Genomic DNA, 13750 nt, shown 5'->3' on the forward strand with positions numbered 1-13750 from the left:
TAATGTGATCTTGGTATCTTCTCCATCTGTCAGCACCTCTCCTTTTTCTGTAATAATCCCTTCTACTTGTTTTTGTTTGGCCTTGTGTGCCATCCACTTGCTTGTTTCTTCCCACATACACCACTAAAGACCTGTTTATTTATAAGGTCTCTTTCTACAATCATGGTTTCATGTGCCTTGATACAAGCTATTAAGTCATTGAGCCATGTCATGTTTATAACCCCCTGTGTAACCCCCTCAGCAATCACATCTGTTTCTTGTTTTAGCTGCCTCAAATGTGTCTCACATTTTCTAAAATTTCTCGCCTTTTCTCTCACCCAATGCCTTTCTTTGCTCATTTAGTGCCCTTTTGTAGCACATTTTATTACATCTCAATCAAGTGTTTCTCATCTGATTATCCTCCATATGGTCTACTGCACAGGCTAGGCTCAACTATATTATTTTTTGCCCCTCTGGACACCCGTGAGTATCCCATTCCCAAAGTTTCTATCTTCACCTTTGACATCTTTCATTTTAACTACCACAGCATGGCCAGCAACCACTCCGGATTTTAAAACACAAAAACTGAACCCCAAAACAATCCAAATGCTGCCAAGTACTAGTCCTTGGCACCATTTGGATAATTTTGGCTTCATTTTAGTTAGGAATGCCAGTTTTCACGGTTATATGAGAATGAACATAAAGCTAAATCTTACCAGTTTGTACTTCTTGTGCTTGTAGGATCTCTGTAACCCTCATCATAAACCTGTCTAGACAGCTAGCCTGTTTATCCCCTCTAGAGAGGTGTATTCTTGCACTTATCCTCAGGGATTTGCAGCCTCAGAATGTCTACCTGTCCTTCTACATCCTCCCAGTAAGTTTGGGCCTCTCTCTGCCTAACATTACATTCCTTCTTACAAAACATTCTATCCATTTTCAAGTTATGATGTACATTCTACCTAGTCTAAAACTACTTATTTGTGAGGTGTGATTGATATGCCTTCCTAAGGTGAATGGATTTGGATATTTATCAATTTATTAATAAAGGACATATGACTGTCAGATGTTTGGGTCACATTAAGAAGTAGGAACTTATCTGGGGACTATGGCATCATTTGAATATTGCAACATAATGCAGCTGTTTGAGTTGAAATGTCTTCAGTATAGTGTGAGCTTTTTTGCTATGTTACTGGTTGTTCCATATTTTGCCTTGGCCCTTCAGATCATAAATAAAATCAATCTTCACTCTTCAAAAAGGCAGACAAGGGAAGCTGCTGTGCAAGGCTGGAGGCAGAGCAGATTGTGCTGAATAGTGGATAAATGTCAGAATAGATAGGAAGGAAGTTTTCTTATGAAGGATAAAAAACAAAGACCATATGCTTTGCCCACTCAAGAAATTTGGCTACTCCCTTCATGGTTAGTGCAGAAGTTTTTTTCTTAAATGCTTTTCATTCCTTACCTGTTAAATATTGAGCCCTCCCACTCAGATTTGAGCTAATTCGTTCCTTAGAAGTATGTGGAATCCCCTTGCAGTTCTCCTAGGATATGAGCCATCCAGATAAGCCATCATCCAGGTAAACAATGGGGAATTTATTGCTTTCACAGGTATCCTGGCAGTAAGAGATTTTTTGAATAAGGCCCTAACCCCTCCATTTGGATGTGGATATGGACTCCTATCACCACAGCAACTATCTATACCTCTCTATCAGCTCACACATACTCATTTATCATGGCTGACAAGGGTTGCCATTACTGGCTTGGTTAGCCACACCTATGTGTTACCAGCAGCAGCCCTCTACATTCCAGCAGTGGTTGAGTCAGTAGTGGCAGTATGCACTGTCTGGGGCCCACTCCTTACCTCCTAGGGTGTCCATGCCCATAATATCTTTTTTGCTGTCAAGCGCCTGAGTTGTGAAATGAACCTCAGCCTTTAGTAATAGCTTTATCCCTCTACACCACCAGCATATCTAGATTGGCTAGTTCCGAAATACAGATGAGTGGAAGATGCAAGTGTGACTCAATTGTATGAGAGGGAGCAGAAAACATCTGTGGTACTACAGACCTGTTAGCTTAACAATAGTGACAGGAAAAGTCAGGGAGAAAATATAGAGGAGAAAGCTGGCAGCATCTTTAGAGAGCAACAGTCTCCAGGATGGCAACCGGCATGGGTCTGTGATCAGAAGGAGATTTCAGTCAAATCATATCCAAGTTTATTATTCAGTTAGATGAGAACTTAACAGTAGAGAGCTGGTAGATCTTTATTTGAACATAAGTAATGTCTTTAAGTTGTTCAAACATACGGGACTGGATATCCACATATTCAAACAGTACGACAAAGAAGTTTGTGGTGACAGAAACAGTGTCAGGAATTTGGAAGATGGCTGCAAGGACTTATCATGGGTCTAGTACCCTTCAGTGTGTTTCAACATCAACCCCCTTTTCTCTCACTTTCCACTTGGAGTCAGAGTGTTACATCAGCTGTCACCATCTCTCCCAATGAAATGCCACTCTCCTACTTTCTTCAGCAGTCATACCTGGCTGTCACCTATCTTTCTCACACAATCCATCTCTGTGCTGGATGCCTTCATTTCTACTTGAATCCTTCTTGTCTGTCCCAAACCTTCTTCAGTAAATTGTATTCTGCTTTCCTGCACATGTGCCTGAAATGCTGTAATCTGTTTTCTTTGACATTCTCTGCAGTTGGGGCTAGTTGGGCTTCTGTTCTGATGTCGTCATTTCTTCATCTGTCCCGCAGTGTGTATCCCAACAGCCATTTCATGCACTTCATCTCCATCACCTCTAGTGTCCTCAACTGCTCTGTCTTCACTGCTCAGGTTTCTGTTCCGTACAGTAGTACTGGTCACACTACTGTTTTGTATACCTTACTTTTCAGCTTCTTTGGCATTTTCAGTCACACACTACCCCTAACACTCCATTGCAGTTGGCTGAAGCCCCTCTGATTCTAGCTTTGACCTCATCATTCAGATCTCCTTTCTCCTCAGCCACCCCACCTAGATATTTGAAGTTGTTAACTTGTTCCACTATTTCAGTTTTCAGCATCTTGTGATTCCCTCTATTTACTGATGCTACAGTCCTTCAATATATGTGTATTACATGTATCTGAGGGGATAGAGCTCAGGGTGATTATCTTTTGCTGATGACAAAAGAAAAAACAAAACATATGCAGCAGTGAAGGAGGGGTAGTGAAGTTTACTGAATGATTTTGAAACACTGGCTAAATGCACAGAAGGGTAGGAATCAAAGTTTATTGCAAACAAATGCAAAGCCCTGCTCTTGGGCACAACAACATGGTTGAAGAATCAGCTGAGGGGGGGTTTTGGGACTGATGGCAACAGAACAGTAAAACAATCTCTAAAAAGGATCTCAGAATGCATGGGCCATGGTAGCAACAAGCAGAATGCAGGGGTGCATCACCAGGAATGGATTTCAGAAGCAAAGAAGTCCTGTTTCCTTTCTAATCAACCTTGGTCACTTCACACCTTGAGATCTCTCTGGAGTTCTGCGGACATATAAGGCAAAGAATATCAAGCTACTGGAAGAAAACTAGAACACAAAAAACACTGAAAAGCTCCATTATTGGAGGGGAAGAAAGATGACTAGAGTAGAAGAGATAGATGTGTTATCACCTGTACCTAGAAGAAAATAATGACAAGGAGATGTGAAGGTTTCATGCTGAAGAGGAAGGACAGAGACAGAAGGAGAGGGGACAGTCATCAAGTTGTGTGGACTATCTGCTTCCTCAGTGTCCAAAACTACTTTTTCAGTCAGATCCATTGGTGAATATAGATAAAGCAGCTCACCACAATCCAGGTAACTTAAGTTCAGTTAATTGCTTGGGTACCTTTTGGAGATGTCATGGGGAAGGAAAAGACTTGGGCTTAAGTGACTTGTTCCTCTTTAGGGAAAGTGAGGGGTATACATGTTGAGGCACACTCTTAGTGGAAGAATCTCTGGTGCAACTCAGTGATCACATGGAAATGGAAGACTACAAGGAGAGCATGGTAATCTGATCACATCACTTGTAGATATTGAGGGTCTATATTAGAACATCGAAGTTTCAAAACTTCGAATGTTCTAATATTGACCCCTATTCAGTGAATGCTTACAACATCGAACATGCAGAACAACAAATTTTTTCCTAGGGAAAAAATTTGCTGTTCCAAAACACATACACACAACACAAGCACACCAAACAAACAGCAATCCACACACATACACCTAAAATCTTACATCTAACCCTACACTAAACTGTACATACACCACTAACTATCCACTTACCTTAACCCAAACCCTCACGCTAAGGTCCGTCACTATCACACACTCAACTCACCCGTGCTCTAACCCTAACTCACCTAACCAACCCTAACCCTCACGTCCACGCAATCGCACACATACCTAACCCACTCCCTAACCCTAACTCACCTAACCCGAGCCCAATTGCACACTTACCTGAACCCAACCCAGAACTTTCCACCACAGCGCTGAAAATAGCAAAGCGACAGCAATGGACAACCAAATTCTTTCCCTAGGAAAACATTTGGTTTTCTGCAGCTTCGCTATTTTCAGCGTTCGCTGAATAGGGGTCGATATTAGAACATTCAAAGTTTTGAAACTTCGATGTTCTAATATAGACTCGATATTGCCATGCTCTGCTAAGGTCCATTACACACCAACCCCTTTGAATCCATTAAGCTTGTGTGGGGTGGGGATGTAAGACTTAAAGAGAAAACCTCAACCCTTCTTGTGGATAACTGCATCATACCCAGTATGCTTAGCCCTTATCTCCAGGGAGTAAATTAACCAGTTTTCATACCAAAGGGGGTTGAATATACTGAAGAGCTCCATACAGCAACTACAAGGGAAGAAACTCAATGTCAAAAGAAGACCAGAGCAAAAAAAAAAAAAAAAAAAAAAAGCTTTTTCACAGAGAGGGTTGTAGACCCATCAGATAGACTACCAAAATGCATGGTGGAGAGGAAACCTGTAGTGGAATTCAAGAGGACATGGAGCAAGCAGAAGAAGGGTTATGGTAGAAGGTAAGCATGGAGGGGAGTTAGAACATTAAATGTACTTAAAAGGACAATACAGAATTATGGTCTCATTTTGCCATTAAACAAATGTAGAGTAATTTAAATATAATGTAACCTAGTCAGTTTTGGGGGTGAAAGGGAAGATGATAAGTATCTAGTGTAACTTGATTTCTGAAAGCATTAATATGATCCATATTCGTCAAGGATACCCACACCTCATATTCGTCAAGGATACCCACACCTCTAGGTTAGTGGCACAGCACAATGCTTCAGAGATCATCCACGTGCAACTAACAGGCAAAACTGCAATTCAAATTGTAGCTTGTTACAGATCAGCCACCATGTCCCAGGACCCCCAATCTGCATTTCTGGAAACACTAGGAAACATAAAGGTCCTACCAAACACCCTGATATGGGGTGATTTCAATTATCCAAACATTAACTGTGAGAACTACTCAAGTACTAACTCCCTTGCCCAACATTTCCTAGAATTTATAAACTCAAATGCCCTGGATCAACTGGTCAACACCCCCACCAGAGGTGACAACATATTGGACCTGGTCATCACCAACATGGGTAACCGGTGTTCCACACTGGAGGTAAATCCCTCACTGGTTAGATCTGACCATAAACTAATCACTCCGGATATCCACATTCTGCCCCCACCCCCGGTCAAAAAAAACACAGTGAAAACATTTTCAAAAACAAACTTCACGTTACTTAAGATCGAGGTGGAAAGTTTCAAAGCCCTCATGCTAAAGGATAATGCTGCCTAAGTTGCAAAATTCTTTACTAATGCACTCTACGGGCACCTACAAGAATGCATGGATCAAGCTATCCCAAACAAAACCAAGACTCACTCCTCCAAGAAAAGGAAACCAGTCTGGTGGACCCCTGCCATAAACAAGCTATACAATAGGAGGAGGAAACTAGTACAGAAAATAGTAAAGTCCCAAGAAGGGAAGACATCCCTGATCAGTATCAGCAAGATCCCTCATAAAATCATCCAAGGCTAGCTTCGAAAGAAAAATTGCCAAGGACTCCAAAGATAACCACAAGGCATTCTTTAGCTATGTCAAGAATCTAAGTGGCAATTCCCAGATCTGCTCAGAGTTAGTGCAGAATGGCACAAAATACACTGAACCGAATATTGCCAACATCCTGGCAGACAGGTTCAGTGCAAATTTCACACCCATCTCACCCCCAAAAGCACCCATAACCATACCAGAAGAATGTAGTGCCCCTGAAATCACAGACACTCAGGTTAAAACAGCCCTCTCCAAAGCCAAAAACACAGCATCAGTGGGACTGGACAGTGTCCCAGACTGCATCCTACATGAGCTCAAAGATGAACTAACCCCTCACCTAAACACAGTGTTCAAACTCAGCCTCTCCACAGGCTACATGTCTATAGAGTGGTGCACAGCAACGGTCATTCCACTCCACAAAGGTGGAGCCACAACAGACCCTGGGAACTATCACCCTATAAGCCTGACTAGCTTGGTCTGCAAGGCTATGGAGCTCATCATCATGGATCTTATTAACAGAGACATTGGGAACCTCCAAACACTGGACACTACCCAGTTCGGCTTTGTTAAGGGCAGATCATGCCTCCTAAACCTGGTGGACTTCTTTGAGACCGTTACCAAGGCTATAGACAAGGGAAAGGTGGTCCACAAAGACTACCTAGACCTCACAAAAGCCTTTGACACCATTCCCCATTCTGGTATTATAGACAAGCTCACCAGCCTGAACATAAACCCCTACATCACGAGATGGGTTGACAACTGGCTCACGGACAGAACCCAAATGGTAAGAGTTGCGGCAGCTAGGTCTGACTCTAAACCTGTTACAAGTGGCGTCCCCCAGGGCTCAGTCCTAGGACCCCTTCTGTTTGGCATATACTTCTCAGAGGTACAGGCAAGCACAGGAGGACTATGGCTGACCACGTTCGCAGACAACTGCAAACTAGGGGCTATAATTGACTCTCTGGCTGACACAGATATCCTCCAAAAAGGTCTCACTGAGACAGATACCTGGTGTCAGACCATGGCCTCAAGCTAAATGCCAAAAACTGCATAGTCATCCCCCTTTGGAAAAAACAAAGTACCCACAAACTACCACATAGGTGGTTGACCCGTAAATACAGAAGACTTAATAAGGGATCTGGGGACGCAAGTAGATAGTAATCTCTCCTTTGATAATCAAATTGCCAAAGTGGTTAGAAAATCCTTCTATGTGGCCACCTAATCACAAAAGGGTTTGCATCCAGATCAAAAGAGGTCATTGTGCCCCTCTGCGCATCACTCATCAGACCCATCATAGAATAAAATGCCCCATTTGGGATATACCTTACAAGACACCTGCAACAGCTGGAAAGACCACAGAAGTACCTCACCAAGAGGATCACTGGCCTAAAACAGATGCCCTATGCAGCTCGATGGAAGAAACTCAAGATGTACTTGGTTGCATACCGCCTACTCAGAGGTGATCTCTGCCTGACATACAAGGCCATGTCCAACCCAGAACTGATGGACATGCTCCACCTAAAGAAAACCATATCCCCTCGAGCCACATGCTCTAGGGATCTAAACCTCACCACAACAATAAATAGGATGTGCTGGAGGGATAGATTCCTGTCCTAGAGACTTCCCTTGCTTTGGAACAAGATTCCAATCTACATTAGGCAGAGCTCCTCGCTAACACTCTTCAAGAGAAATCTTGACGAGTGGATGGGAAACAGAAAGTTTACCCCGGGGATCACTTCAGTGGCTCTGCTTAGCAGCACAAACCAGGAAATAATAGGAAATAATATCAGGATTCACAGCAATAGGGCAACACACAGAAGTACCACAGAAGTCACAGGAAAATAAAGTTAAATTTAAGTTGAATTTAATGAAGCACTTTTCGTCTGTGGTGTACACAGACTTCCTCAGACAAAAAGTAATACTTTTTGTCTGAGGAAGTCTGTGTACACCACAGACGAAAAGCGCTTCATTAAATTCAACTTAAATTTAACTTTATTTAACTTTATTTTCCTGTGACTTCTGTGGTACTTCTGTGTGTTGCCCTATTGCTGTGAATCCTGATATTATTTCAGTGGCTCTGCTTGACAGAGGCACAGGGAACTAATCTAAGGGGGCGGCGAAAGCCAATACATTCCGGCTAGGTTTATAAATGCCTTCGGGCAGATAGCCTAGTACCTACCTATGAACATATGAACCTATGATTATAATTTATGCTGTTTAATGCATCTCTCTGTTCGGTATGATGTGAAATCTGTTCTGTATTACTTTCACGTATGGTGCTGCATACCTTGCATACCTAAACTTTATGAATTCAAATATCACAAGATAAAACTTTGTGTCTTGTTTAGGATTATCATGTTAAGAGGAGACACATGTTAAGTTCCTAGTACTTTTGAATTTATTCTCGCTGTAATTAAACAGAATTTATACCATTACAGCTTATTATTTGGAGTATTTTATTAATTCTGAAACTGTGTCATTGTATTAAGTTTTCTGATGGTTTTATTGTAGGCATTGCAAGCCACAAGCCTTGTTTGAGCATAACACAAATACAACAAGATTTTAAACATTGTCAAATGAAGGTTTCATGAATGTTTAGAATATTTATTTCTCCATTTCCTACTAAGATATTGCATGATGAAGGCATTCATAAAAACAGTTAGAAATTCATTTCATTTTTTTTTTATTATTTATTTTATTTTTGTTTGTGTTTTAGGTTTGACAAAATGTTTTTTTTTTCAGATTTTTGTCTTATTTTAGAATTTCTGCATAAAACATTTTAAGGACATTCTGTTGCATACATGTAATTAATGCAGCTAAAATGTGAATGTCTGAAACAAAGAATACTGATTATTTCTGAGTACACAATCTACTGACATAGGCTATACCTGTGCATTATTGCTTGCTGATATGACAGAAGAGTTCTTTCAAAAAGTGATTCATGGCTGGAAACTGAACCATGTATGGTTCACAGTATGGGTCTGAACTGTGTTCCAGTGGGTGGTGGTATCACAGTCAAAGGGTTGGTTAATTTAGTGTGTGACAGGAAAGCTTTCTGTGCTGGGAATTCAAAAAGTATAAACCCGTGTTTGGGGTGTGGCCTACACTACAGCGATTTGTTCATTCTGTATTTCATGGCCGATAATGCACATCTACATGTGATTTAATGCTGTTATACATGATATGTTTTGAAAATATTTAACCAGTTATAGTCAACCTTGTATTCTGGAGTCTGACATTTAGCAGTTGTTGATTAGCATCACTAACAGTTATATATTCAATATGAAAACACAGCCCCTGTAGCCAAGCTTGATGTTAGAATGCCAGTGTATGCATCCATAGTGGGAGCACAAGTAAGCTCGATATCCTAATTTGGGAATGACGCCGAATCACTGCAAGCTGGTGCAGGCTGACATATAGCTCCCTTTGTCAAAGTGAATAGCTTATGATTTCTCTGGTGAGTGTTATGAATGGAAGACTCGACCTGACTATTACACTCAAGTACAATAATGGTTGCTAAGGGCTTTAAATGACTGTGCTAACTCATATGTCGCCCTTGCCATGTGTAAAATACTTGGCAGTGAAGTCCCTACATGTGCCATATGCTCAATCATACATATGGAGAAGGTGGTGTATTTGGGCTGTCAGAAGTAAGATTTTTGACAGGTGCTATGAGTTAGAGAATATGTTGAAAGATTTCTGCCATTTCTTAATTCCAGTGTTTTTGTAAAATTAATTACTGCTATCTGGCAATCCTCAGGTGGGCAATATGACCGCTATGGGAATTTAGAACAGTGGTGGACACATGAATCTTATAACAAGTTCCTGAAGAAAGCTGCCTGCATTGTGGACCTGTATGATAACTTCACCGTATACAACCAAAAGGTAATAAGCTGATCCACACTGTTTGAATTTATTAGAGAGGTGAGCAGAGACAAACTTAGTATCTGTTTTACTCCAAGACTGTAATGAATGCTTCTGAGACTGACAACTAACCTCTATAGTAACTGTTTTTAGAACAGTGTGAAGGTTCCAGCAACTAAAGTACAGGTCTGTAAAAAGTTATATCACTTACGTAGTACTGCTGTATTTTAGTCATCACCATAAGCACTCATGATTAATTTGAAATAGCGTTGAAGAATTATATCTTTTCACTCTTTTTGTCAAAAATGATGATCTCACTAGTATTACATCATAATGAATGTTGACTATATTTCTTATTATGTGATCTAAGAATAAAACTGTTTATTATAACTGCTTCAGCTTTGTCAAGGGTTGCATCAGGCTTTTCTCTGACAGCTGCTATCAGCTGTGCATTTGACTCACACTTGATGTTAGCTGACATTACTGTAGTCACATTTAAAAGAGGGGTGACAAATCCCAAAGGAATGAACTAATATTCTTATACAGGAAAAAACCCCACAGTAAATGTACCCACAAAATACTTATTGTCAGTTAGTTATTACTGCTGAAACTCGTTCCTCTGATGTGCTGCATGTGCTACAAAGTGGCAGCCTTATCACTCTGGCATCCTAAGAACTTGCCTTCATTCTTAGCTCCAGTGTTGACACCCTACCCCCACCCCAGCGCAGACACAGCTGTAAGGATTTCTTTTTGGTCTCAACCAGAAAAAAGAATTAGAGAGTGGGTGGCCCCTGTGCCATCTTGTGGTTGCTGTTGCTGTAGTCCTGAATCCTACATGGGCATGTAGCACAGTAACATGTCCTCCCCAAGTGACACACTCTTACTACCCTGTAAGTCATCATGGCTACCCATCTTAGGATCATAAGAAGTTACTAGGCTATTGGCCCTGAGACTCTTACATGTCTAGCAAGAATTTAACCCAATGCCCCTGTCCATCAAGGACACAGGTGGAATCCCACGGGTGTATTTTCTGTTTCCCATCCAATTATCCAGGTTGCGTTTAAAAAGGGTTAATGAGGTACTCTGCTTGACATGGAGTGGCAGTCTGTTCCACAAAACGGGGAGTCTCTGGGCCACAAATCTGTCCACCAACAAGTCCTGTTGATGTCACAGACTAAGCTGAGGTTGTGCGTGTGGGTTACTCGAGTGGAGCTTGACTTGCGGATATGCAGCAGTGCTGTCAAGGCTAGGTCTGAGATTAGTTTGTATGCCAGACAGAGGTAATCTCAGAGGAGTTTGTAGGAGACTGAGTAAAGAGACAGGGCCTTTAGCTTATCTGTGTAGGGTAGATATTTGAGGCCCTGGATTCTCCTGGGCAGGAACCACTGTGGACTCTCCAGCTGCTGCATGTGCTTTGTGAGGTACATGCCAAAAGGGTCATTGTACTCAATAATGGGTCTTATCGGGAAACAATAGAGGGTTATGACCACCTTGTCCCTGGGTGAGATACCCTTACTAATGAGGTGGGCCATGTAGAAAGCTTTCCGTACAAAAGTCAGTTTGCTATCAACTGGGCTGCCCAAGTCCCTCACAACTGATTGCTTGCTTAGGACCTTGTTATTAATGTGACAATTTGTGAGGATGTCACGCTCCTCAAAGGGGATGATAATGCATTTTTTAGCATTCAGTTTGAGGCCATGTTTCTTGCACCATTCATATATTTGGGTAAGACCCTCTTGGAGGATGTTCAACACCACTAGCGGAACTGACGACAGTGCCCAGCTTGCAGTCATCTGCAAACTTGGTCAGCCGTAGCCCACTGGTTTTGGCCTGCACCTCAGAAAAGTATATTCCAAACAACAAAGGCCTCAAGACAGATCCCTGAGGTACACCACTTGTTACAGGTTGACTGCTTGAGATGGCTTCCCCTATTTTGGTTATGTGGGTTCTATCAGTGAGACAGTTTGCTACCCATCTGGTAACATACAGATCGATGCCTAGTTAAGAGAGTTTATCTATTATACCCGAGTGGGGAATGATATTAAAGGCTTTAGCCAGGTCAAGGTAAGCGGTGAGCACTGTCTTTCTCTCGTCCATGGCTTTGGTGACGGTCTCAAAGAAGTCGACCAGATTTAATAAACATAACCTCCCCTTGACAAAACCAAACTGTGTGGGATCAAGTGTTTGGAGGTTGCCAACGTCCTTGTTAATGAGGTCCATGATAATCTGCTCCATGGCCTTGCATATCAGGCTAGTTAGGCTGATGGATCTATAATTTCATGGATCGGTGGATGCTCCATCTTTGTACAAAGGGATAACAGTGGCTGTCCTCCACTCGACAGGGAGGAAGCCAGTACTCAGGCTTTGGTTGAACAGGGTGCCTAATAGTGCTGAAAGTTCCTGCCTGAGTTCATGTAGGATGCAGCCTGGGATGTTATAGGGTCCAATGGAGCTGTATTTTTTGCCTTTGAGAGGGCAATGATGACTTGCTCCCTAGAGATAAGGGGAGAGAGGCAGGTGCTGGAATGTCCTGATTTTCTAATGGGGGGGACAGAGGGGGTGAAGTTTTCACTGAACCTGTCTGCAAGCAGGTTGGCTATATCTATGGCAGTGTTTGTGTATGTAGTTTCATTGACCACCAGCTCTGAGCAGATCTGGGTGCTTCCCTTGAGACTGTGGACATATTCAAAGAAAGCTTTGTGATTCTCTTTAGTAGATGTGGCCAGTTTGGACTCGAGTTTGCTATGGAGGATTTCAGTAGTGCTCTTAATTGCTTGTTCACAATTAGGCACCTGCTCCTTCTTGGTCCTGGACAGCAGTTTTTTCCTTTGATTATAGAGTTTATTTATTGCAGATGTCCACCAGACAGGTTTACTCAGGTTTACTCTTCCTTGAGCAGGATGATTTTGCCCTGTTGGGTATTCCTGATTCCATGCAGCTGTATAAGTAATTGTATAGTACTTCGGTGTAGGATTGGACTATGTGCCAGTTCCTATGGAGGGGGAGGGAGCTGTTTATTCCTTCCCTCAGGAAATTGTAATCAGCTTTCAAGATGTTTTTATGTTTGACCCTATCTAGGGGGTGGCCGGGGGAGATGGTGACTTCAAAAGTGATCGCTTTGTGGTCGGATCTTACCAGAGAGGATGACACTGTAGGGATGCTGCAGTGGTTACTCATATTGGTTAATACTATGTCCAAGATATTTTCACCTCTTGTGGGGGTGTCAAGGCATTTGCATTGACAAAATCAAGGAATCTTTGGGCATTTGTATTTTGGCATGAGTAGTTCTTCCAATCTATGGTTGGATAGTTAAAGTTGCCCAGGATCAAGGTAAAGGGTTGGATCTTGATAGATTTGAAGAGGTCCAGAAAGGTGGAGTGGGCATCTTGAGTCAAATTTGGGGGCCTGTAGCTAGCTATGATTTGAATAGGGGTCCTGTCAATAGTTAGCTACACCTGGAGGTGCTTCTGTGCTTCATACTGTTTGACCAGCCTGGAGATGTGTATGTCTTTTATATATATTGCAACTCCACCTCCTTTTGCTTTGCTGCCCATGGTTTGGGGTCTAAAGGTATGATAGGATGAGTAACCTGGTATGGCTGGGGTGCTGTGCTCTACGCAGCTTTTAACCAGGTTTCTGTGACTGAAGAAATGTCAGCATCTAGCAGTAAAGTACCAGAAATGCCTAGCTGTCTTTGTTATGCCTTCACTCACCAGGGCAGAAAGAAATAAATCAATGAATTAACCATTCTTCCTCTCTCCTGCTGTGCCCAGCCTCACACTTGCGGTGATGTAGTTGATAAATTCAGATGATTATCGTTAAAACCAA

At 42.0% G+C, this 13750-nt stretch overlaps 1 protein-coding gene across 2 annotated transcripts in view; it reads left to right on the forward strand.

Annotated features, from left to right (window-relative positions):
• The window catches only part of ECEL1 (endothelin converting enzyme like 1), a 2857191-nt gene that overhangs the window by 2258129 nt on the left and 585312 nt on the right, over positions 1 to 13750 (forward strand). For both annotated transcript variants that reach the window (XM_044070676.1, XM_044070677.1), the window contains one exon: positions 9819 to 9943. In XM_044070676.1, coding sequence (XP_043926611.1) covers positions 9819 to 9943 — 125 coding nt within the window. The remainder of the gene's footprint in view (positions 1 to 9818; positions 9944 to 13750) is intronic.

This window comes from Protopterus annectens, chromosome 4.part1 (assembly GCF_019279795.1).
Source record: "Protopterus annectens isolate FY-2018-M chromosome 4.part1, PAN1.0, whole genome shotgun sequence".
In the NCBI taxonomy this organism is placed as follows: Eukaryota; Metazoa; Chordata; order Ceratodontiformes; family Protopteridae; genus Protopterus; species Protopterus annectens.